General features: G+C 42.8%; 1 protein-coding gene across 2 annotated transcripts in view; it reads left to right on the top strand.

The window, feature by feature from the left end:
• The window catches only part of CACNA2D1 (calcium voltage-gated channel auxiliary subunit alpha2delta 1), a 1,913,432-nt gene that overhangs the window by 1,358,282 nt on the left and 527,408 nt on the right, over nucleotides 1–27,742 (top strand). For both annotated transcript variants that reach the window (XM_078674178.1, XM_078674177.1), the window contains exon 12: nucleotides 7,214–7,318. In XM_078674178.1, the coding sequence (XP_078530304.1) occupies nucleotides 7,214–7,318 (105 nt within the window). The remainder of the gene's footprint in view (nucleotides 1–7,213; nucleotides 7,319–27,742) is intronic.

Genomic DNA, 27,742 nt, shown 5'->3' with positions numbered 1-27,742 from the left:
ATATGGTCGACCACCAGACTTTGCTCATGAGAATGAGGGAGGCAGGGATAGGAGGAGTAGCCCTGAAATGGATGACCAGCTTCCTTTCCAAAAGCTCCCAGACCATTAACCGTGGACCATTTCGGTCCAAATCGCAAGAACTAACAAAGAGGGTACCCCAGGGTTCATGCTTAAGCCCAACTATCTTCAACTTCTACACAGCCCCCTTGGCAGCTCTACTAAGGGAACATGGGTTCACCCCAATATCATACGCGGATGACACCCAACTAACTTTCTCCTTCAGTAAAACTTCCAAGACAGCCCAATCCACCTTTTCTTCTGGCATGCTGGCAATATCACAATGGATGGAAAATAACTACCTCCAGATGAATGCCGGGAAAACAGAGGTTCTGCTCTTCGGAGACGCTCAACTTCTATGGACACCTCAGTGATGGCCTCCGGAACTAGGAAATGCTCCAACCCCTACTACTACAGCTAGGAACCTGGGAGTCCACCTCGAACAGACCCTCAACATGAAAAAGCACGTAACACACCCTGTGGGCTCATGCTTCCACCTATTGGCCCTACTGAAAAGAGCTTTACCCTACCTCCCGACTCCATCAGGAAGACCTTGACTCAGACCTTAGTACTGAGTAAGTTAGACTACTGCAATGCCCTCCTGACTGCAGCCGAGTCCTCAATAAACCGTCTCCAGATGATACAAAATACTGTCGCTCGTCTAGTCCTAAACACCCCTCATAGATCAGCCTCTTTCCCTCTCCAACTGCATTGGCTACCCATACACCAGCGTGTGAAGTTCAAGATATGTTGCCTAACTCAAAGAGCAATATGGAGAAATGGGCCCTCCTACCTGGCGGAGAGGCTTCACCTCTACACCCCCCATCGGGCCCTGTGTTCCAGCTCCAAATCTCTACTTAAGATCCACAGAATAAAAAAGACCCGAACGGGAGGCAAGTCTTTCTCTTACCAAGCTCCACTCTTATGGAATCAACTCCCTCTTGCCTTAAGACAATGTCAGGACCATCAAAAATTCAAGAAAGCCCTGAAAACAGCTCTGTTCCCAGAATAGCCCACATCCATTACCTCAGTTTCATCTCCAGAGTGCTGAGAAACCCTACAGTGGGTGATTCAAGTGCTATATAAAACTGTAAATCAAATCAAATGAAATCAAACAGGGGGGTAGCAAACGGAGACGGCGCTCGCAGCCCAGCCCCCGCCGCACGGCAGGGCACAACAAAGACGGACAAGGTTGCGAGATGGCCTAACTCCGGGACAGAAGCTACTCCCTTTCCGCGCAAATGGGGTGCAAAAAATCCATCCTACCAAAGAAAACGACCCAGAAGGGCCAAGAGACATTACCAAAGAAGTTGTTATGACATAGCATGCAAAGATGCAAAGTATATACATGTTTCCTTGTATTCCTAATAAACTGCGGCCAACAAATGACCACAAGACAAACGTGTACCTTGTATTTTATTGTCATGATAAGGAATACAGTATGGGGGTATATACGACATACAGGAGGGAGTGGGGCAGAGTGCAGGGGTTATGTATATAAATAACAATAAAAGTACACTTCGTCTGACCTCACTTTTTTAAAACTTCAATAGTTCGTTGCTACTAGAGGGGAGGTTTCAGCGTCATCCAGGGAGGGGGCATAGAGGGGTACCGTCAAGAGGAGCCTATATTGAAAGTATCCCCATATGCTGGGCAATGAGACCCCTTAATCTGCACGTGCCCGGCTGGCTGCACTCCTGTGCTACTGGTGTCCTCTGTAGAATCATCAGTATTTACTAGCTTACCCTCATGGCTCCTGTAGCAGGCTCTCGGTGTATTGAGGATGCATCTGCCACTTGGCAGGAAATATCTTGTGTTTGCTGTATATTAAACCCTCAGGGGGGTTTATTATCATTTTTAATGATGGTCTGCAATTGTTCAGTGAACCCACTTCATCTGTGTGCAATTGGTAATTTGTGCAGCCCTCTCATTTCATCGGCGTATAATGACTAATGCTCCGCCGTCATCAATTATGTCAACTCTGCCACTTAGACAATGAAGGGGTGCCGCACTCTTCCATGCCATTGTTATAGTGAGTTAACTCGTATCAGAGTGAAATTAACCAGTCGGGTCTGTACCCTGTCTGTCATAGGTCTTTTGCATATGCCCAATAAACAGACCTTAGGAGTACATAAGCCAATCTTTCCAGTGGCGACAGCTAGTGTGTGTCAAACCATGCTGGAAGTGGTCAATGTGCATACATGACCACAACATATGAAAGGAATTAGCTTCCTGTGTCTTACATTGAGGGTAGTGGGTAGGAGTGCTACAGGAAATTTTCCAGCATCAAGTTCTGGTTAGGTCAACGTTTTCAATTCAGGGAGTGGTCAACTAGCCATCTAGTAGGAATCAAGGAGGGCAGGTCTGGCAACACTCTGGTTGGCAGCATCTTGCTGAGAACTTCTATTCAGAGTTAAGCATAAAGAGGGAATGATAATGAGCCATTTCTATGGCATCACGATTTGGCTTCAAATCGAGGTAATCAGGACTTCACTAGTAGAGGGCAGTGAGCTGCCCATAGTGAACATGCTGTGGCAGAGCTTTGTTTGTTTCGGTGCCGACTGGGACAAGAATGTTGTATAGAACTCAGAGAGGACTCCATCCGTGCTAGGAACGTTCCCACCTGCAAAAAGACAAAGTACTCTCTCGATTTCCTGTTCAGTGATAGATGTCTCCTGAGTCATCTGCCGGTCCGCTGTCAAACTAGGAGTCTAACCAACAACAATAAATCATCAATATCATTTTGAGGGGTTAAAGTAGCTTGCTGACATAGGCTTTGATAAAACTGGCAAAATGGTATTATCTATTTGTATGTACTGCAGATTACCCAAGTGGTCACTGATGGACGTTGCTGCAGTGTGTATCAGGTTGAGGGGGCTGTGCATTTGTGCGAATAGTCTGCCTGCCTTGTCCGTCTCCTTTTGTGTTTTTTATCACAAGGTATGTTGCATAGTCCAGGCATCGTAGCTTTTCCATACCTTCACTGTGCTAGTAGGAGATCTTATATTTGGTTTAGGGAGCTTAGAGAAGTGGGGGAGATCGTCTCTGTAACATGAGTTTCACGTTCAACTCTGAGTATGTTATCCAGTAGGGATCGACACGCTCCAATTGTGGCCTGGATGCAAAGCCCCCTGGCAGATACCTTACATGCTTCCCACTCAATTAATGGTGCACCTTCATCTTTATTCTTTTGTAAGGAATTTTCAATATCTGGTTCCATGTCATGTCGGAAGGGAACATCAGCAAACATTGCAGTCTGCATGCACCAAGTCGGTATAGGAGAGAGAAGCCTACCCCAACTTAACGTGGTCACAACCTGATTGTGGTCAAAGACAGTTTTGTGTCAAGGTTCCACAGTCTGGAATACGTCTAGGTTCAAGGTTGCAGCTGGGAAGAAGGCCTGAAAGTTGGATATTTTGTCAATGAGCTTAAGCTGAAGCTTTTGGTTTTTGGGCAAAAAGCTATGAGTAAGACACCACTGGATGTCATAGTCAGTAAGATCTCTTCATTGTTAGCATGAATTTGCCACCTTGCCACCGGTTTTACCTTCAGACAAAGTCACTTTTTTGGTTCTCAAAATTCTTCAGTGGTGCAAGGATGGAAGCTTCAACTAGGTAGGGCTCTATGAAGCTTGAGACCTTTACAAAGATTTAATTCTGAACCAATTTTCAGTGCAACAAAATGCTCCGCTGAACATGTTTTTCTTGCATACCTTGAGTGCTGTCTTCCTCAGCAGGTCTCAGTAGCCTGTCACAGCCATCAGAGATTTGGTCTTCCCAGCAGCCCCCAAGTCATCCAATTATGCACCAACCTCTTGAAACCTGTAACACGATCTATGCACTTATTATACTTGCATCACAAGAACTCCAGTTGCAGTGAGTCACAGAATTAGTCAGGTTGCTATTTTAGAACTCCTGTGATTGGGTATGAACAAAGATTGGTGGCCTGCAACCCACCATGCATGTGTTTTTATTCAAAAATGGGAATTTAATTTTAAAGGTATCACAGGTTACTTAAAATATTGGGTACTGTTTTTTAGCTGCCTTTCAAAAAAGAAAACATCCCTTTATTTATTTAAAAAAAAAAAAAAACCTTTTGGAACTACATTGTGATAAGCAGTCCATGGTTTTCCTGGACCACATCCTGCTCCCACCAGAGGTCGTCAGACATGATTCTCAAAGTCTTCACCTTTAACAACTATTTACCACCTTCTTTTGAAGTGTTGGTAAATGATTGATGGTTGTGACCACAACTACAGTCACAGACCCTTGATACAATACAATTACGAATCACAATTACGAGGACTCAGGCAGGTTCCAGTCTTCTGTGGTAACTTGGGCCCTTTTGGAGTTGAATGTCATGCTGCATTGTGTGCCTCTACAGTAGAGAAACAGGAGGCCAACTACTTTGAATTAAGGAGAGCAGTTCCAGTCCCTGAGTGCCAGCAGAAGTCACAACTCCTTGAGTTCTTCAGTCCTCTATTTCCAGTAAGAGCCAGGAGTCTTCTTTCTTCCATCATGGCCACCTTCTTCAGGTGTACTGTTCTCAGGAATGGGAATTTTGTAAGGAGGTGTTGTTGAGGTTCTTGTTTTATCCTGTGCACTAGCCAGTGAATGCAGAACTTCTTCTACACAATCATGTCTACTTCCCCCTATGCTTCCCTCCTTTTGCAGAACATATCTTCACTGTTCTGTGAAAATTCAAGAAGCCCACTCAAGATGGTGGAAGTATTCTTCCTCTGTAAGAGGTCCAGGCAGGCACCTAGCTGGATCTATATATAGATGAACTCCCTTCTCCTCTGTCATTGTCAGACCTGGTTCCTCCTCCTCCTGGGGTTTGAACTATATGGTCAAGGAGTGCAGCAGTTCCAGTCAGCACAAGTGAGACCAGCAGTTCAAAATAAATAGTGTTAAGGGTGTCTTTTGTTCTACCACCTGTTGTGTACCACTCACAGATGGCTAATCCCTTCTAGGTGGCCAGTTGTTTACAACACTCCTGTCTTTCTGGGTCTAGAGACCTCTTTTATTCAGAGTCATCGACTTCAGCCATGAACGTTGCATCAAGCCAGTTATGGTGCAGGCAGCCAAAAGTACATTTTATAAACACATGTTTCCACTAAAGTTATTAACACCAGGTTTTGATAATTGAGGGAAAATATCTATTATTTTTCGAAGCAGAGAGGTGAAGTATGGGCCCGATTCACAGAACTAACCTTCTACAAAATCCTAAACTTACTATCATGTTGGTATTCACAGAAGGCACTTACTCATTTTAGTATTCACAGAAGGAACTTACTCATTTTGGTGTTCACAGAATGCACTTACTCATACTAACTTTATGTTCGCACTCGGGCCGGAGATTCCGGCCCAGTGGTGGAAATTCCGGCCCGGTGGTGGAGATTCCAGCCCGGTAGCAGAGATTCCGGTCACTGGCAGAATATCAAAATGAGTGAGTGCCTTCTGTGAATACCAAAATGGTAGTAAGTTTAGGATTTTGTAGTAAGTTAGTTTTGTGAATTGGGACCTAAATATCTAATTACACCTAGGATTGTCTTATGGCTGACCCTACAGAGTTAATACAGGTTTTAGCGCTTCAATCACTATCTCATCAGGGAATTTGCTCAGTTCGCAACTAAGACACTAATTCCCTGCAACTGTTTCAAGCTAGTTCACCCAGACATCCTAGCCAACACCATTACACCCCTAAACCCCACTAAATCCTTAAGTGATGCCATCCCAACTAGTTGCAGATATTAGGACAGATTTTTACTATTTTTTCAATCCCTGGTAAATGATTATCAACAGACCTCTCAATCAAGGAACCTTTACAGGCTCGCTAGCATTTTCTTAAAGCTTACAGAAACATAATTGCTGGAAATCTCATAACCACCCAGCAATCAGGGTTCAGGATGGGCAGTGGAGTACTACTCAGTAGACACTGCTTCATAAAACGTTTTGGATGATAGCCCCCAGATCCTGAATGGCAGCAGCTCTTTTTTCCCCAGTTCTACTCGTCTCACAGAAGCATTGAACGCAATTGACTAAAAGTGGTTGCTATCTCTGTTTGAACAGCACTTTGGAATTATGGGTGCTATACTAACATGTTTCACCTTACTTCAGGTCCGAGATTGTTAAAACCAATGGAAATACCTGCGAACCTGCCTCCGTCACCTCCATCCTCCATCGCCTCCAAAGTTCTGCTTTTGCCGTAAATTGTTCTATGTATACATTGTACCTTTAGCAGACATATATGCGAAGGAGCAGGGCTCTCATATGATCAATAAGCAGACAGCACGAATATCTACATCTGAATATAACCTCTGTGAGGCGTCCTTGTAAGCATTCAGAACTGAATGGCAGCGAATTCCTTTGCTCTCAATCCCCCCCAAAATAATTGTTATTTTGCTTTCACTCAAAGAACAAAAATAAGATTATCTCTGAGCAGCTGACTTCCCTACATCCCTTTCATCCACCACATCTTCACTCACTTCTCTATATGTGGGTCCCGCTGCTCTGTCTATCATGGATTCAAAGTCTGTTACTCACTAAGGGACAGAGATATGTTTAGCATAGGCATGAGGATAACCCAGCAGCCATGCCTCCAGACGACATATCCCTGTGTCCAAACCTTGAGGTAATCTCAAGAACAGGCCGCCCATAGACTCACTTAGTCGAATGGATACATTTTGATTTGAAGACTGATGTGCAGAAATGTATGAATTTCTGTAAGGTAGTAAATCGCATGTTTTATTATATGTTCCAATAAAATGACAAATATGAAGCAGATTAAGTGCACTAATATTTCCTTAGGTTGACAGCTGGATAGAAAGTGGGCAGTCACATCGGTCTAAATATTCAATGTGACCTTGGTGCCAGTATGCTATTTACAAACTCGGAAACACTATTCGAGTGGCAGTCAGATGTATCTCAATTTTAAAAAGTGTTGCAATAAAAATATTAAATTGAATATTCCTGGCATAAAGCATGGAACTAACATATATTTAAAGGGAGAAAGAAACCAATAAGACATTGAGGAATTACCTTTTTTTCCCTATTGGTACGTGGAGAATAAACACCTTTGCTCAAAAATGTTTTCAATATTGCAACTTCATTGGACTTAATTTAAAGATGTGTTTATCTTTTTCTGATTTATACAGGACAATGTTACGAGAGCCAACTGTAACAAGATTATTATGCTGTTTACTGATGGTGGCGAGGAGCGAGCACAAGAGACTTTTCTTAAATACAACCAGGACAAAAAAGTAAGTGTGCTCAATTCTAAAATGTGGTACATATGTGAACGTTATCAATACTAACAATTTTAGTTTTAAAAATTCAGAACGAATTGATTAGCATTGATAATATTTTCATAAGCACAGAGGTGCCACAATGAGTTAATGGAAACTAGGATTTTTTTTTTTTTATTCTTTTGGCAAAAAGCACCTAAAAAATGTAAACCGCCAATGTAAGGTATCAGTGCACAGTAAACTGAAACATATGTGCAATTTCAGGCTGACTGCAATGGAGAAGAGGTTGCCTACACCAAGTGATCACACCTGCCACTCCTTGTAGATTGGGACTTAGTTTAATTGTGGAGCTGAAGGTCTTTCATCAGTGCAAGGTCCAAAGTAGAAGCTGGTAAATGTGCCATAATATTGGCTCTGTTAACAAGATCTGTTAGAAATTGGGTTTTTGGTTGAGGGGGGATGTGAGCCCTTCTCAAGCAATGACTACAATCTCCTTCCGGTTGAAGCACTTAAACAGTAATAAAGTAAAAAAACAACACAAGAAAAATCCCTCACCAATTTAGATAAATGAAATAAACTGTATTCAATTATTTGACTCTAAAATGAGAAAAATCAAATGAGTAAAATCGGAGATATGCAATTTGATGGATTTAGGTAAAAATAACACCTAGACGAACAAAGCGCCAATTGTGGTTTTCTGGTCGTCGCCAGGGCCTATAAAAATCACAGCTGTTGTAACCCCCATCCAGTAGAACAGCAGTCACTCATATGAACCCTCATCGGGGTATATGACAGTTACACCAATGCAGCCCTGGATTGAAATAAGATAATGATGCAGTAGCATTTCCTGTCAGGAAACAGAATGAGAGACCTTGAGTTCCGTAGAACATAGCAGTTCTCCATCATGCACTGTTGTGTACTCAGCTCCCTCTTCTTCCCTCTCTTAACAGGCTGGAAGGTTTCTAGGTGTTTCAGAGCAGAACCACCACTCCTCCAGCAGCAAGTAGAGACTAGCTGTCACATAGACACCTGCCCTGGTTGTACACAGCAGTCCTTTGAGCATTTGCTGCAGCACACTCGTCCGTGGTTATAAAGGTCTGGGAACTGGATCAAAGCAGAATGGTTTGGGTACCACATTTTTATGCAACCTCTATACAAGGGATGGCGATCGATCCATTGTCTCAAACTCTGACACTGATTTTGGGTGGTTCATCTTTCAAGTAAGTGTCCACCTCAGGCTGCTCTCCAGCCATAGTCGTTGTGAAGAGTGATACTTCTCAGAGCAGATATCCCTGGGGCTGTATCCAATCTGCATCACACACAACAGAGGCCGAAATAGGTCTTATGTTTCTGCAGCTGGCTGTCATCATCCCAACTGAAGGAGTAATCAGGGACAGAAAAAGGGCAGGCTCACTTAGAAAATTGCTGACTGCTAACAATCCTATGCTGCAGCCCCACCCTCACCCCTATCATCCACCAAATTGAAGTGTTCATGAAGACTAACCAGCAGCTCTTTGCTAACAAAAGCTCTCATAGAATTTACAAAAGTAGCTCTGTCTCCTTTCTTTTCACTACAATGTCTGAGGCCCGTCCCGCCCGCTTCAGGAAAGCAGGCGATATACCTTCACTGTCTGGGAGCACTGTCATCGCCATCCATTTTGTTCCACACAAGACCAGGGCCATTCAAAGTGGATCCCACTGGGCTCCATTTCTTCGCCTGACTCAGAGACACAACTAATCACCACACATGTGTTACATACAGATCACATATGAGATGTCAGTGGAAGGTTATGACAATGCACACAATAGTATCACTTTACACAAGTGGGCCAGTAGGGCTCACTCTCAGTGACACAAAAAAAAATCTGGTCATGGTACTGATCTCTTCTAAAAAAACACACAAGGTATGCTGCTCCCACCGCTGTATGCACTATACCCAACACTGACCACAATGATTGTACACTACAGGTCCAGCACTTCCATAGGGACAGGCATAGGCTTCTGTGCACATGCTTAGGGCTAACATTAAAGTCTGGTAACCAGATATATATGCAGTGAGGCAGGGAGACATGCCCATATACCATGCAGAGGCTATTCCTGTTCCAATATACTTTCATAGGCAATATGGTGTGAAGGTCTTGTCATTGTTTCTCTGGTGACGTGTTGTTGAGGTGTCCAGCTCAGTGCTTCAAATTAACAGCCCATTGTTATTGTGTGTAATACTGAGAGACAGGAAAGCAACTGGCTGGCCACTATCATTTTTCACTTGAGAATAAAGTGTTGGTCATTTGTTGTTGACCATCATAATGAATATCCATCCTCAGTCTGATGACTGTGAAATGTTACCGTTTGCATGTCTGTCTTGAACTAGCCCATCGTCTTGACTTAGCCTGTGGCAATTAAATTGTTATACTTAGAAAGAGCTGTGCAATATCCATAAAACACACTCAGCCATAGATTTTTGATATGCAGTTATGCAACACACAATATGATGACACCTTAGTGTTTCCTACCATGGCCTTAATAAACAGTAAGTCAAGATGTGTTTACACTTTTTTATGCGATTTGAACATTCACTTGATAAGGTGCAAGACAACTGAGTTTCAAATTGAATGTATGGATACAATTTTGGAAACTAAAATTATATTTTTATGTAAGGTAAATAAATTACAAAAGAGGTCTTGGCACAGATTACATTAAATATTTAGAATATAAATGGCTTGCTGGTAATAATGTGGTTGCTTTCCACCAAGGGTTCCAAACCGAAGGCATAGACATGGCTGAAGCTGCCCTGGATGCCTTTTGGAAACCCAAGGTAGAACACTTCCCTTCACTGACAGCAAAATCATCTACATATTTTCGTTGTGTATGTCAGCCCATGAGCGATTCCCTCTTGTAATTTCATCCACTTGATCCCATAGAGTGATGTACAACATGAACTTACTTCCCGTGCCCACTCACCCTTTCCAATACCCCCTAAATGATCCGTCTGATATCCTGCTAACTACCCTTCTTCCGCTCTGCCATTCCTCCCTCAGAAAAATAGAAAATAGAGAAACGGAGAATACCTGGTGACCTGTAAACTTACCCACTACCCATATCCTACCATCTGCACCATTCCAACCAGAGTTGACTTGACTATAGCATAGAGTCGCATAGGAAGACGTTCTAAAAGAGCTGGTCACTCCATCGAGAAAAGCTAGTTAGGATGGCAGTTGATGGTTTAAGCATTTAATCTGACTGCACCATCCTCTCTTGGGTCTGCAGAGACCCAAGAGAGGCTGCAGAAGCAGCTGCAGTGACCACCACTAACCTCATCAATATACTGGCCTTCGCCAAATATATATTTCTAATTGTTGTATTCTTCTTACTGCATCATGTTGCCCTCTCTTGTCATCAATAGCAACATGCTCCATCAGTGCAATCAATTATTAAACAAACAAATTGAGCCACCAATTGATTAAATGCCCTCCACTGCAATATAAGAAATTATCTCACCTGTCATCGTGGCATCTGTGCCATGCCTCCTTTCCTCCTGTCCCGAGTGGCTTTTCTTTGCTCTAAATTACAGAACAGAGAACAAGCATGCTGTCGAGAAACCTCTGTCAGCATAGATTCACTTGTTCTGAAAGAAGCTGGATAGCAGAGGTGTAGCTACCATTGGTGCAGCTGTGCAGTGGCACTGGGGCCCAGACCCCTGAGGGGGCCATTCAACACCGATAGTTGCCCGTGCCCATGTCATCCTGGTGTTATAGAGGTGCTCAAAGTATGGATAACTAAAAAAATAAACTAGCAGTAGGCACGGAAATTGGGTAGTGTGAAGCATCACCTGCCTTTCCCTGCCTCACTCAGCACCAGATGACCCAAGAAATATTGGGGAAAAGATGACCATTGTTCCCTGTTAAATCACCTCTGTTGGGTGTCTGGAGACCTGGAGGAGGAGGCAGGGCCGAACTGGCCGTATAGAGCATTTACCTGGGGGCTGGAAGGGTGGGGGCTGGTTTTGTAGTGGTGGAGGACAGTTTTGCTATTGGGGGCTGATTTTGCAGGGATGTATGTCATTACATCGCATACTAATACCACGCATGCCATTACAACGCGGGTATTACTACGCAATGTCAATGACATCGCATTCCATTACATCGCATACTTTTACCACGAGTATGCCTTTACCACGCATGCCATTACAACGCAAAGGCATGCGTGGTAAAGCTATACTCATGGTAAAAGTATGCATGGTAAGTGACAACCCTACCCCTACACCTACACACCACACTACTCCCACCCCTACACTACGCCTAACCCAAAAACACCACCACACTACACTACCCACACTACTCCCACCCCTACACTACCCTAAACCCTAAAACACTACTACACTACCCACACTACTCCCACCCCTACACTACCCCAACCCAAAAACACTACTACACTAACCACACAACTACCACCCCTACACTACCCTAAACCCTAAAACACTACTACGCTACCCGCACTACTCTCACCCCTACTCTACCCTAAACCCTAAAACACTACTACGCAACCCTCACTACTCCCACACCTACACTACCCTAAACCCTACAACAGTACTACGCTACCCACACTACTCTCACCCATACAGTAGCCTAAACCCTAAAACACTACTACGCTACCCACACTACTCCCACCCCTACACTACCCAAACCCAAAAACACTAACACACTACTACACTACCCACACTACTCCCACCCCTACACCACCCCAACCCAAAAACACTACCACACTACTACACTACCCACACTACTCCCACCCCAACACTACTGCAACCCAAAAACACTACCACACTACTACACTTCCCACACTACTCCCACCCCTACACTACCCTAAACCCTAAACCACTACTACGCTACCCACACTACTCCCACCCCTACACTACCCTAAACCCTAAAACACTACTACACAACCCACACTACTCCCACCCCTACACTACCCTAAACCCTAAACCACTACTACGCTACCCACACTACTCCCACCCCTACACTACCCTAAACCCTAAAACACTACGCTACCCACACTACTCCCACCCCTACATTACTGCAACCCAAAAACACTACCACACTACTACACTACCCACACTACTGCCACCCCTACACTACCCTAAACCCTAAACTACTACTACGCTACCCACACTACTCCCACCCCTACACTACCCTAAACCCTAAAACACTACTCCACAACCCACACTACTCCCACCCCTACACTATCCTAAACCCTACAACACCACTACGCTACCCACACTACTCCCACCCATACACTACCCTAAACCTTAAAACACTACTACGCTACCCACACTACTCCCACCCCTACACTACCCTAAACCCTAAAACACTACGCTACCCACACTACTCCCACCCCTGCACTATCCTAATACACTACAATAAACAAACACTACAACACTACACTACCCTAAAACCTAAACCACTACACTACATAAACTCACACTACCCACCCTAATACACTACACTAAACAAACACCACAACACACACTAAAACGTTTTTAAAAAAACACTATATTTAAACTACCCTAAACCCTACGAAAGTAACCCCCACCCCATGCACAAACCCCCTTACCTCTCTGCTCTCCAGCGACGCCGAGGGATCCTGCTTCCTCCTTCCTGCTTGCTTCACGTCGTTGTGAGGGAACAGCCGAAGTTTCTCCACAACGACGTGGATAGCCGCCCCCGCCGCCGCCGCCGCCATTACACATTACATCGCATGCGTTGTAAAAGCGCATGCGATGTAATGGTATGCGTGGTTTTACCACGCTTTGTAACATCGCATGCGTTGTAATGCATGCGATGTAAAAGCAACGCGTGGTAAAACCCGCGTTGTAATGGTTGTTCCCCATTTTGCAGTGGTGCTGCACTATTAGCCCCCAGTAACAAAAGCAGCAGGCACGCATTTCCAGCCTACCGGGGTCAGGCATTTCTTCTCCAGGGGCTGATCAGAGAATATTGACAGAGATGCTTTGGGTTCACAGTCCGGCCCTGGGAGGAGGCAAGCAGAGAAGTGGCTTCATAACCTATTAATGTAAGAGCAGGGTAAAGCAGTGTTTCAAATGTGCAGTTCAAGATAATGATTCTCAATGAAAGCAATAAACAAAAAAGGAGGTTTTCTATGTAGGTTTGTGGGATTTACTGCACAAATCTCATTTGTCCCAAATGTAACAACTGACAAGCCACACACAAACTTATCTGAACTGCTACAGTGTACTTGTTTCATTTGTGCATCTTGCCACTGTGTGAACAATAATTGATGTACTTCTGTTAAACAGCCTATTTAATGACTATTTTATGTCTCACATGAACTTATTACATCTGAAAATGAAATTCAGTATGCAGACCTTACCAAAGAAAGCGCTGGTACACAATCCGTAAAACAAATTAATTAGCCAAGGCAACAATAATCAGACCTGACAGACCTGGTCACTGCTCATAAACATACGATAACACTGCCTATGGATGTTAACAATAATTCGCTGTTAACTGTTTGCTGAATGTTTATGCTATTAATACAGGTAAATCGGAATGATTGCTTTATGATTAAATATTGTAAACTAATTCAATGAGGTAGCAATTACTGCCAATAACTCCTTGCTTCTTTGATACTGCATTTGAATGGTCACTGCCAGCAGCACCGCTCTTGGGATTATTACTTCCCTCCAAGGTGCCTTTGAAAGGCTAAAGTATTTAAGGCAATTTTAATTTTGGCAAGTGATATTCAAAGATCCATTTTCTTCTCACATGTTTTTTTTAATCAAGATAAAACTCAGTTATTCTTGGAATGGAGTTCATGACTAGAATAAATAATGAATCCCCTTCTTTCTGCGTGTTATGTTTAACTTCAAATCTAGTTGGAAAAGGTATGCCAAGGTTAAATAGATAAATGAGATGTGGTTATTACCAAGCAATCAATGAAAGACAAACGTTGTTTCATATAATTATATCTTTGTCCAAGTGAGGCTGTTATCAATCACAAAATATTAATACATAGAACAGTTCAATACTGATATTATGAAACAAAAACAAGTGAAACTAAACTGATTGAAAATGTAAATACTTATTCAGCTATATTCAAGTATGTCAAGAGTCATTTGTCAAGGAGGAAAAGTTAAAGGTGGGGAGAGGTGCAGAAAAGAAGCGTTTCCCATGTGAGGTCTTGTAGGAATTTTCAGTCAAAACTACAGCAAACATTGCTGAATTTAATTGCACTACACTTGTCATGAAACTAATACCTTACTCAGAATCGATAGATTTCGTGGTTTCATGTAAATAACCTCAGAAGTCTCTGAGATATTTGAGTTACATAAAGATAGGGGGCAAAATTTGAAATGGTTCAGATGATAAATATTTTACATATTATCCTTGGACTAACTATGAATTTAGGACCCATTGATAATAAACTTGAGGAATAAACAAATCCAATGTCCTCCTCCTCCAAAGCGGAATCTATTGAACCACGAAGGAGCAGTGCATCCACACAATCTGAATGGTTGTCCTTGACTGAAGACTATTGTTGCTGTCACCAGTGGCGGCTCCTCCGCTAGAGTGGAGGAGCGATGACCCACTGATTTTCAGCAGTGTGAATAAAGGAAAAATAAAATGATATAAACTCAATGTTATTACCATTTTATTTTTTCTTGCCTCTGCAGCTTTGCGGGGTGTGTCTGCTCTGCACTCAGAGCAGGAGGAGGAGTGGTGTGCATTAATGTTTGACTGGCTGTCTCGGGGCGGTCAAACCGTCATGCACACCTTGCATGTTCTCCACCCAGGCCGCATTACAGCCTGGGTGGAGAACATGTCCAGACTTCCAACCCCCGTCTGAGTGCTGAACTACAGCACTCTAACCAATCACAAGACTGCATTGCAGCATTGTGATTGGCTTGGGGGAGCCTGGGTGCTTCCTGTTCTGGCCCGATACGGAAGAGAGATGCAGCGATAAGGTAAGTTAATTACTTTATTTTTTTAACCCTCTTAGCCCCATCCCCTGCCTCACCACCGCGGATCTGTCCCAGCCACCACTGGCTATCACCCTTGCATGGAGCATATGATCTCTCTCATCTGACACCTGCTGCTCCAGAATCGCAATAAAAAGTTAACAAAGGGGGGAAGGGAAGCATTATGTAAAACTAGGGAGGATGTAACAGGTCTGGGAGAGGTAGATACTGCCACCTACCCTCCCCGCCCAAATTGAAAAATACTCAGTTTACCCTATTGTATCCACAGCTATGCCTGTGGAAAACCCAAAGCCGCCATTTGAATGAACTCCACAAATTTGCCTCACACTTGCAGAATTCAATGAACATGGCACACCAGTAAATCCATGCACCATTTACACCTAAAAATAAATCACAGATGTTGGTGCACTCAATCAAGAGGACCCAGGTGTGGATGCCCGGCAGACAGGGGCCAAACACTCCACTCACTCATTGCAGTGTACTGCTGAGGGCTTGTACTGTAGATTATGTCTAGACAGGGCATAGGTGCAGGCCACTGTGAACACCAGACTTTACTCTCAATCAACAGTCATAGCTGTGTAGAGTGCAGTGTTCCCACCTGTGGTTGGAGCTGGCCCTGTGCCCAACCACTCATTTGTTGTGTGCAAGATGGGAGGAGGGTGGTGGCAATATCTGAAGAAGTCTCGATTTGGCGCTCAAACCAATGAGCATGGTGGTGGGTGCAAGGTCTAGCAGAAAATCAGGCAATGGTCCATACCCCTTCTCATGATGGCCATGTGCAATGGGTTATGTACACATGTGGCTATGTTATTTCACCAGTTTTATAATAAATGATGTATTTTGTGACGTATTCTATTACAACATACGCACAAACATGAGTAGTGCATTGAAAGGGAGAGTTATAGTTTTATTGTTCAGAAAACCAGGTTAATTTCTGCTGTATTTAGATTTTAAATCACAAACATAACACCCATTCAACTGAACCTGTTGATGGAAATGGTTTGTTTTTTATCAATTTTCTTTGCCTTCTAAGTATTTAACTATATTTCTCTCATATAACGTTTTTTCAGCAATCTCATGCTTAATACACACATCTTAAAACCTTCTTTTTGTATAAGGCATTGTTTTCTGCAGCACCACACAACTTTATCAGACTCAATTACAGACCGCCCCATACTTCTCCCAATTCACAAAATATGATTGGGCAGGGGAGAGTGGTTCCTTACCTCCTTTGCTATGTGGAGTAATCTAATGGGCACTGTGATGCATTTGGTGTCTAGCGGGAGGGGCATAATATGGATGTTATTAGGGATGAGAAGGGCAGAGGTACAATGTTGTAAGAGTTAGGAGAAGTGATCAGTACACACTGGTAGCCATCATGTGTAAACATGCATAGCTGAGAGAGAAGCTGGCTTCTATGGCTACCCCATAGCTGTTGGTAGACCTTATTCTGGAACATAAACAGATTGTTCTCCAAACATAACAAGGTCATGCTGATAGCATCCTGCTGTGTTGTGCAAGGCCAGGCATTCTGTTGGTGAGAAAATATTTCAATGCACAGATGCCATCTTTATGTCTGATGCTAGTATATGGCAATGTGACATCCAGTGACATTAGAACAGAGGTCTTCAAACTTTTGTAGGTTGAGCCCCCCCAGCTGAATTTTTTTAAATGTTGGCCCCCCCGCCACCTGACAGAAATTTCTGGAATCTGGTACACTACATAATTGACCGCCGCGTACATATCACGGGCCATATCCGGCAGACTAACAATACTAGGTTATGTGCGTCACTACCGATGGTCCTCCTGCTGCCGCCTGCGTTTCTTAACTTAAAATGCGCAGCTCCTGCTCCTCCTAAACTCGCCGCTCTGACCGCAGATGACCGTGGTATTTCCAACAGTAACTAATGCCAGCTGTGGCTGATTTTCACCGTTGTCAATGCAGGACACCGTCGACCGTCTGTGGTAAAGATAGCTCATGGATGGTTCCAAGGTGGTATCGGATCCCACCTGCACCAGTCATCCAAAGTCAGGGCTAGAGAGGCTGGCTGGCTTATGAGTCAGGGTCACCGTGCAGCGTCAGGGGAATGGGTGGGGGGCTGGGCAGTCGCAGTGAGAGTGGGTGCAGCAAGCTGCTGTGCTCATTGGTTGCAGCATGCCTGATGGCACATCGGTGGCGGTAATTTATCATGCGACTGGGAGGGACCAAGCCTACCGGGACACAGCCGGGCTCAGCTGCTGTCCAGTGACGATCATGAATAATTAGTAAGTTCTTGATAGAGCAGGTAATCTATTAACTAAACTGTAGTTATCAATGACATATTTTTAAACACTTATCCGCTGCTGCCGTGAATAAATTGCTGTTACGTTTTTCTTTTAGCCATGTGACTAGGTTAGTGTAGTACTAGTAGTAGGGCAGAAAAGTACCACACCACGGAAGAACACTACCACAGCATGGGAGATTGCAGATATTGTTTTTAAAGATCTGATAACTCGCATAAACTCTGAAGCCAAGGGGTCTAGAATTTATGCAAGTGAATTAATTGAATTAATGCTCCAATATGTGTGTCAGTTCAGTTCAGTTCAAAACGCTTTATTCGGTTTGCAAAGCACAACCATATAAGCAATCACAAATACACATATTAAAAACATCGCAAATACATGAGTGTCAGTATTATTATCCATCCATATTAAAACAACACCAATCATTGACTTCAAACAATAAACTTGGACATATTATTTAACACTTAATATCATACAAGCTTTAAAAACAAGTGCCTCTTACGACCTAAAGTACATAATTTCGCTATACAGTATCTAATAATTGTTCTGGTATCAAACAAATTTCAGAAGTGGCAAATGCTCTCAAACAGATAACATAATGTGCAAATTACGAGATAAAGTGCCCTGTACACTCTGGACTCCGCAATGTGCAAATTTCGCCAATAAACAATTCTAGTGCAATTAAGGCCTAGATGTATCAAGCCTTTTGCGATTCGTTAAGGCCGAAATTCGCAGAATTTTGGCCTTAACGAATCGCAAACCGACATTTTGCATCTTTTGGGATGTATGAGAAATTAGCAAAATAAGGAATCGCAAAAAAATTGTGATTCCTTATTTTGCTTAAGCATTGAAGGAATCGCAATTTTGCGATTCCTTAAATGCCATGTTTGAAGCTTTTTCAAATTGCGAATTCTGGTTAAGAAATCACAAATTAACACCAACTTGAGGTTGGTGTTAGTTTGCGAATTCCTTTCAAAATTCACAATTTAGCAATTTTGAAGGTGGCATATGACACACATACATGCCCACAGGGCATGTATGTGCGCCATATGCACACACATGTAAGTTTCAGAGGTGCAGCAGGGTGTCCATGAGACACTCCTGCACCCTTTAAATAATTCTCAAATTGCGATTAGCAAATTGCGAATTCGCAATTTGAAAATTATTTCGCAATCATTCCTATGGGCCTCCTGGCCCATAGGAATGAATGGGAAATTATTCCTTATTTGCGAATTCGCAACTTGCGAATTCGCAAAAAAGAATAATAAGGAATCGCAAAAAAATTGCGATTTTAAACATACATCCCATTTTGCGATTTCTAAATAGCGATTCGGTAAAAATCGCTATTAAGAAATCGCAAATAAGAACGATGATACATCTAGGCCTAAATCTCCTAAAGTAGCATGTGTTTCATTTCTAATGTTTATATACATTTCCCTCGTCAGCTTGATTTTGCTTACGAGAAAAGTGTCACTCAGTGGTTGAAAGGTAATTCATAATTACACTGAAATTATAAAAGTGTCACACATTGCAATCTTAAACCTTGGCAGCTATGGAACAGTTATTTCAGCTGCAGTGGGGGGCAAGGAGTCTCATCTGCTCTGAAATCACTTCACTTACTTACAAGCTCTTAAAGAGACTCGGCAAATTAATTGCTGTGGCGTTGTGTTTTTCGGATCCCTCATACGTTATCATGAGCACATCTCAGAAAAGCTGCGCTGTCCGTGATGTACAACAAACTAACTGCCTCCCATTGTGCAATATGGATTGCGGCCGTCATCGGTAGTAGCAATGTAGGATAGAATTAACCCCCGTCCCTACCCACCCAAAGATAGGGAGTCAAATATAGCAAAATTCGGGCAGTAAAGTGTCCTTTACGCCCAGGGCGCGGTGTCACCACTCCTGCTGAACTAAAGGTAGGTAGGTAGCAAGTGGGAGCTGCAGTATCTCGACAGGGGTTACTATCACCTAGATTTTATTTTTAGCAAACACCACTAAGCCATCTTTATAGTGGGAAAGGGAAACTGCAAGTGCTAGTATGCTTCATGTTTTAGGATTCGAAATAACCCTGGTGACAGGGGAGGGGGACAGTACCCAGATATGCCGCAGATGCCTATAAAAACATCCTGCACACGAATGAGTGTTATTGTCCATGCTGCAGGGATGCCCCCAACCCAAGCTCTGTTTCTCCACTGATCCAACCCAACTATGTTGCATTATCTGCTAATCCTAGTCTTTCCGCCATGTGCGTGGTGGGACTTGGACAGATTCCGTCGATGGTAACGTAAAACATGTCCTGCAATAGGAGGGAGTTCACAGAAAAAATAACCTGATGCAGTCAGCAATATGACCCAACTCAACTGTAAGTGCTGTAAAAAAAAAGTTGAAAAGAAAAATAGCCGATAAGTGGCCTCACACCAACAGGACTTTGCATGATGGGATTTTAAGTCCAACCGCAAAGTAACAAATGAAACTGCAGGTCCTAGAACTACACTTTTTCGAGGTACGATATAGCTGGATGAATGTGTCACACACGGTAGGGGACCACCAAGCAGGCAGGTCTAATTATCCGATGAGAAGCCAGTGCTCTGACCACACAGACAGGAGCGCTGGGTACACTGACATCGAACGCAAAGGAACAGGACTGTCTATTCCTTTGCTTTCGGTTTTAGCAGAGTAGACACTGCCTTCCACTGCAGCTGAAGCATTTCAGCGCTACCAATTACCCCCTCCTGGGACGGTGAACTGTTAGCACTTAGCTGACAAAAGAATGGGCGTGTCGTGCCCAATGATTTCCCCTCCCTCACCCCACCAACCCTCTGTCACCAGGAGTTCTCTAATGAAAGAAATTCCCATTTGAAATGGGTGAAGACGTGCGCCGCAGAGGACAACAAAGGTAAGATTTTAGGGTTGAGTGCGTGCCCCCCCGGGATGGCTCAAGTCTGATGCTGATGTTGTAACCATCAGATCCTTATTGTGCGTTGAACCCAGTGCATTGTCATTTCTGCCACCGGATTTGGAATTTTTCAAGGAGTCATACTTACGTGAGAAGGTGAAGATTTGTCCATTCTCATAATCGACTTTGTCCCACTGGAATGTATATGTTTTTCTATCCTTGATCTTATCCTCCTCTTTTTGCAATCTGCCCATCATCTCTTCTCGCAGTTTGGACAGAGTTTGAGTGAACCCCAATTTTTCAAATTCATCATTGAGTACATCAATCTGTTTTTGGATTTACATGCTGCTGGTGTCGGCATATTTTACCAAAATTTGAACCAACCTTCTCAACTATTCTAAATTGCATTCCACCCATTCTGCCATCATTTGGGTGTTCAGGTTCTCATAGCTAGGGGCTATTATAATTCTCAATCCCCTCGGTATCCTGCCCACATCCAGATACTGTTGTAGGGACTTCTGCTCCTACCATTCTGACTGTTTCTGTTTCATCAACTTTTCTAACTTGCAAAGTGTATCGTTGATGTTGTTGGGATTATCCTATGTTGTTCCACTTGATGTTTGTGGTTGTGCATCCTGCGTCGGAGAGTTATTGAACATTTCCACTGCTGCTTCCTCTCAATCCTGCAGCGTGTTAGTGAACATTGTCCTTTGATGTCTTTATATTCAACCAACGAGTGTAGGAATTATGAGTAATTCAAATATCCCACTGTCACACACCTCTCAACTTGACATGGCTACATATGCATCTCTCATACCTCAGTTATCAGGTTCGATGGCGTGTTCAGTGTACCCAGGTCAGCCGACTCGAGTCCTGTTGTACCCCGCAGTAGAGAGCAACTGCTTCCCATCAGGGGGCCACTGCATTTTTCCATTTACAAAAATGCTCTCGCTTCCAATTCACTGCCACAAGCCGTTAATCGGAAATTGACTTCCATCCGCAGGGCCAGCTATAGAGAGGGGGTCTGTGTGAAATGAGGAAGTCGCCCCAGTTCATAATATCCACCGCTCCGCTTGCATATAGTCCTTCAAAGGAACGTAACAGACACGGACCACAATATGCATGCTAAAGTGTTTATTAAGGACTGTCTGCCATAACGCGTTTCGGGCGCCCGCATCCTTGATCACATGACAACAATGCAGTTTCAGGATCAACAATTTAAAGTGACACATGCAACAACCTTATTAATGGATACAGACAATAGACTTGTACCACTGTAATGCCAATAAATACACAATGGTTAAATAGATATTTAAATATATCCATACATATATATCTCTTGACTGCCACAAAAACACTATTCAATAAAAGAATTATCAATTAATAAATAATTGTTCTTCAGTTATTAATTAATTAGCTTCCAATCCTGTACCCCTACAAACTGAGCAGCCCACACCTAAATAGAACAATAAAAATATTATTCCATAACTTACATTTTTTTATTAAATCAAACAATTAACTAATAACTGATAATTAATTGTTAATTATTACATTATTAACTTCCCACCCTAGAACCCAGAGAACCTAGCATCCTACAACAAAAGTACAATTAAAAGTTTTCCACAATTTATATATTTAAAATGATATCTTTAAATTGTTATTTTGTCCAAACACAGAACTACAACACCAAAATACACCCAATAACTATTTCAGATGAAGACTTTATCATGGGACATAAAAAACAGCCCCACAAGGAAAAGTTATTCTTCACCCAGCACTACTTAGATACTAGGTATTGAGGGAGCAATTGAAGACACACTTTACAGAATATTTCAAAATGAGTCACCTGTACGATACTATCAAACACATGACAACATTCGTCGAATAGTTCACCTGGTAAAAAAGCCCAGAAAAAGAGTATACAAGCTAGCTTATTGTCTCTGGAAAAGGAACATATTTTGACCACATGAAAAGGACATTACTTGTGCAAACTATGAAGATGTGGATTTGGTCCCACATTTATTTCAAAGATAATGAGCTGCAATAAATCTCTATCCTTGATATTATGTGTGGTTAAATGCAGGCTATATCAACCATTCCCCTTTGGTAGAAGATGTGAGGAACTCCTCTCTGGCACTATTTTTTGCACTTAGTACTGCGCCTTTTGCAGCAATGGTAAGAGTGAACATGGGCACAGGGGGAATTTTTGTGAGGACACATAAACTGACATTATTCAAAGATAATATACTGCTCAACCTGACAACATTGCATTCATCCGTCGCACAACTGCAAAAAAGGCTCAGGGATTTGAAGAGATGAGGGGGCATTAACCTATGAAGTTGGAGATTCTAATCTTTACACTCTCACAACATGATATACGTGTGTTTGCCTCACAAATGACCATTAGGTGGACAAGTACATAAAACAAATACAAATAATGGAGACTGTGTATGGCCAACTGTCTCCAATTGTTAGCAACTATGTGCAGAGATGTAAATGATCCCAATCTTTTTATCTTGGATAAGTAAGGTTAATGTGGCTAAAATGACTGTGTGGGCCAGAGTTCTTTAGCTGTCTCAAGTACTCCCAATCATCCTCAGGAAGGAATTATTTGCAGAGCTTAAGAATTGACATGAAATGTCATATGATCGAATCAAAAGGTAGTTAGCCTACACATATCTACCTTCTCCCAAAGCAGTAGGAGGACTGGTGCTACTGGACTTTTTGATGTACTACAGGACTTCCCAATTTGGAGTAATGGCTGGCAGGTCACCTAGAGAAACATAAATATTGGATACATATGGACAGAGCAGTGATCAGAAAGAACATATTAAATCTACTGTTGGAAAGCAAAACTGACTAGGCCACTAACCGCCTACATAATCATCCCCACAAACACTACATTGACTATCTGGGAAACCCTCACCAAATATTACAATATGACTACCTTCCAAACATAAACTCATATAGCATAACCGTAGCTTTAATGTCAGCCTTATTTCCAGGTCCATTTGACAAATGGAAGCAAGACACTCCTTAACTATTTCTGAACCCTTTTCGAGGCTATGAGATCCTCTCATTTGAGACCTACTAGCAACTCTTCAATTTGTGTGAATCTGAGCATTATTACTATACACTATACACAAATTAATCATTGGGTCTTGAGCCTACTCACATTAAAAATGCCCTTGTTAAGGAACGTTATCCAAGTGATATGTCCACGAGAACAGACAGTGACACTATTGGCTTAATCACAGTTCTATGTACTTTGCTTCTAAGTGCCTTACTGATGACCTGTTTCCCTTGCAGGGCCCCCTGTAATGTTTTACTGGGTACTGAAGTAAGTGAAAATCAATAAAAGAATATTTTCCAAGATGTTAGTAAATGATCCCACAGTGCAATGCGGTTGTAAGCACATTGGAAAGTGTTCTTGGATTATTATATGTACCCCTGTAAAATTGCTAAGAACTACCTGAAGATTAGTGGACTATGCTAGGGTAGGTGGAGGTTGCTGGGAAATTTTGTGCCTATCAGGGGAGATTACCCACAGACTAAACAACATTGGGCTGATCGAATGAACAAACCACCTCACAGCAGCTAGCAGCTAGCAACTCCAATGCCTCAAGACCCTCACCGGTGATTTGCAGTGCTTTATAAATAACTGATTGATTGATTGATGTCCTAGCAACAATGAGAACAATATTAGTATATGCAATAGCAGATGATATAGCATCTGTTTTACTGGGTCTCTGATATCCTGAGTACAAGCTGGACTGTTTAACTATATGGAAGCAGCAAGGATTACATTAGCTGTATATTTGAAGAAAAAAGAACCACCATCCTTATCACTATAGTATCTTCATCCATGGAATATATAGTGAATGCAGATACTTTTAAGTACGTATGTTGATAACTATGGAGGCTTTGAAGTGGTTTGGGGTTCCTTGGTATCCCAAAGGTATCCTGCCCAACCAACCTACGACCATTCAACGTATTCAGCTATTAAAATACAAAAAGATAATGTTAAAGATTTAAGGGAATCCAGCACAATTCTATTCCTAAAACCTTTTGGGAAGAGCGAGCCAGCCGTGTAGCTAGGGGGGTGCGAGGGGGGCGGTCCGCCCCAGGCGGCACTGTTTTGGTGGCGCCTGGCCACGCAACATTGCTGCCCGGTGCCCCTACTGTATTAGTATCTGTATTGGTCTATTGGATGGCGGCCGCGGGAATAAAAAGAAGTGCGTCCTGGCGTTGCGCGCGCGAGAACGTGCGCCCAACACCAGACGCCCTTCTTTTTACTCCCTCGGCCGCCATACAATAGACCTTAAAGGGTGCTAGGCCGTCGCCTCACAGTGTACGGTGTACAAGATTCAGAGAGAGTGCCTCCAGGACCAGGACAAGGAGCTGTGGGAGGGCTTCGACGACGAGATGATCATCACCAAGACAGGCAGGTGAGAGCTCACGCGAGTGGAGACCCCCCCAAGCACAGAGAGGGCACAGGGCATATTCCTGTCAGTGTGTTCCCTGTACAGAGCTAAACTCAGTCTGAGCGACTGTTCTGTGACCTCTCACTACTCAGTGCGCCCCCGGTTATGTCTCTCCTAAAGAAATTCTCGGCATGATGTTTGTGAGATTTAAGAATTGAATTTCTCGACGTTCGGATAGCTTCCCCACCTCTATATTTAAGATATGCAGTGAACAAATCATGCACATTTGGCGCGTGCAGCTGTGGGTACGCACATCCCTAGAAAAAAAGAAAATAGATCACTGTCTTGTTTTGCTTATCACTTGGTTAGTTGTAAGAGAGGCTTCCCCCCAATGTATAGTCTTGCAAAATGTATAGAGCAAACAACTGCAAAGAATCAATTCTTGGCTTCTGTTTTCAAGCAGAAAGTTTCCGAGGCCTTTCCTCACTTTCTCTGAGGCTAATTAGACAATACAGGCACTAAAATGATACCATCGACAGATTGAAATATTGATTTTCTATATTTTATGCCACATCAGTGAACTAACCAGCACAGTTGTCCCTATTTGGCAGTTTCTTGAGGAAGAGTAAAAATTAAAGAGCAGTGGAACTGTAATGCTTCTCTTTTTCTTTGATGAAGGCCCTTCAAGACTGAGTGGAAACGCATTAACAAAATCAATGTGCCGAGTTGTAAACTGCTTTTATCAATGACTTCTCCTGAAAATTAACTGTCTCAAAGCCTTTTCTGTACATAGTAAAGGGGAAGGTGCATTTTTAGTGTTTGTTCTTGAACTGTGCAGTTATGTTTTCAGATTGTATACTTATCGTTCACAATTGATTTATTTATTAGTGCATTTCTATGCAGATACTCACTGACCTGTCAGTGTTCCCTTTGGGCCCATGAAATAAATGCTCTTCAAAGTGCCCATTAAACAATGTGTCGTGCACAGGTGTGTTTTGTGGGTTGGGTTATTTTAGTGGGGCTGGGGGGTGGGTCGGGGTTGTTTTGTGGGCTGAGGGTGGGTCAGGAGTAGTTTTGTGGGCTGGGGGTGGGTCGGGAGTAATTTTCTGGGTTGGGGAGGGGTCGAGGAAGTTTCCAGGGCTGGTGGGGGGGGAGTTTAAAGTGCGGGGGGTAGGGGTCGTTTTCAGGGCTTGGGTGCCATCTTAGGGCTCAGGGCAGGGATCGTAATACTTCTTAGGACTTAAGGGGGCAGGGTAGTTTTTAGGGCTTAGGGTAGTTTGCAGGGATATGAAAAGGGCGGGCAAAAAAGTTACTGGGGATAGGGTGGAGTGGAATAGTTTAGGAACTCAGGCCAGGGGCAGGGGTCGGGGGGGAAAAATGTGTGCTTCCTCTGAAAAAGACTACTTTATTGCACTTTTTTTTCAGAGTGGGGAAGCTTCTGATCAGTACTACATGACTGAGATTGTTATGGTGGCGAGCCAATGATCAGGGCTTTTGGCTTTTGGCTTCAACTGCTTTTTATGAAAAGTTACGGTAAAGACAGTAGGCCTGAGGTACTTATTGTGAACTGCATATGCAAAATTCAGGAATTTAAGGGTGGATGGTTAGTACTCTTTATTCAAGCCTGCAGCGCGGCGTCTGAAATTTGGAATCACACAGATTACTGTAGTACGCAAGGGTATTGGTGGTAAATACCCCTACTGACAAATCGTGGAGATAAAAGATTTGCACAGTAATAATTCTTGTTAGGCCCTCTTGATAGAGACAATAGTTTGCTTTCCCAAGTATAATTCTGTACACATGTGTGATGGTTGCCTTGTGGAACAGTTTATGCTTAATAGAGAATGCCTGAGTTAGTAATGGCTATGGCCGGATTGGTTTAGTGGAACGAGTTCTGTCGGATGCTGATCTGTTTATTATGAAAAGCTATAATAGGTATTTGTTGTGAAAATCAGTTGTTAAAGCTAATAGACCTTTAATGGCAGATTGGTGTCACACTATTACAAGTTGTAAATAGGTATTTTACATAAAATCTCACAGATTACAGAGCGAGGCCAGAGCTTTGGTGTTCGTCAGTCAATCTGACAAATCCTGGGGATAGAGGATGTTCACTCTATAACGCTTGTCAGGTTCTTTAAAAAAGATCTAAAAAGATTGTATATTGCTTTGCCAACTGTGCACTTTTATCCATGTTTGTAATTTTATAACTGGATGAATAATGTTTGGCAGTTAATGTGCACTTCAGAAGGTCTGGGTTGTGTACGGTGTCAAGCCGTCGGTGGATGACAAACTAATGATAACGTTTATAGGTCTTATTGGTTCATGGAAAAATTGTTTAGCCAGATTCCATAGGTTTGATCTGTTTGTTACAAAACGTTATTGCATAGCAATAATGCCTAATGTACATAGTGTGCAAGGCATGTGTTAATGGTATAAGGACTTTAAGTGTGGTTTGTTACTGTACCATGTTAAAGTCTGCATACTTGTATCTTGTTACTTGTAGTCTCATCGATTATCTTTACCATTAAGGCATTTTCGAGATTTACCATGATATGGGTCGGTAATCTCACAAACATCCTTTTATTAATAAGACATGTCACTGTCATGAGTGCAAAATCTGAAAATTTTGGGAAAGCAACAGTGTGGAGATTGTAGTAGCAAAGCATTTATTGTGGCATTGATAATGCATTGTTCGGGAAAGCTAATACTACCTGGAATCTGAAAGCACTGATAAGGCATTAGTGGAGGAAGATCATGTGTACCTTAACACTGATAAGGCCCTTCTGTGGTTGCCATACTGCTGAGGTCCTGTAGCAATGAGGCGGTGGTGGTAAGGCAAG

Source organism: Lissotriton helveticus, chromosome 1_1, assembly GCF_964261635.1.
Source record: "Lissotriton helveticus chromosome 1_1, aLisHel1.1, whole genome shotgun sequence".
Taxonomy (NCBI): Eukaryota; Metazoa; Chordata; class Amphibia; order Caudata; family Salamandridae; genus Lissotriton; species Lissotriton helveticus.
The sequence above is the reverse complement of the archived record's forward strand: the minus strand, read 5'-3'. Positions and strand labels throughout refer to the sequence as shown.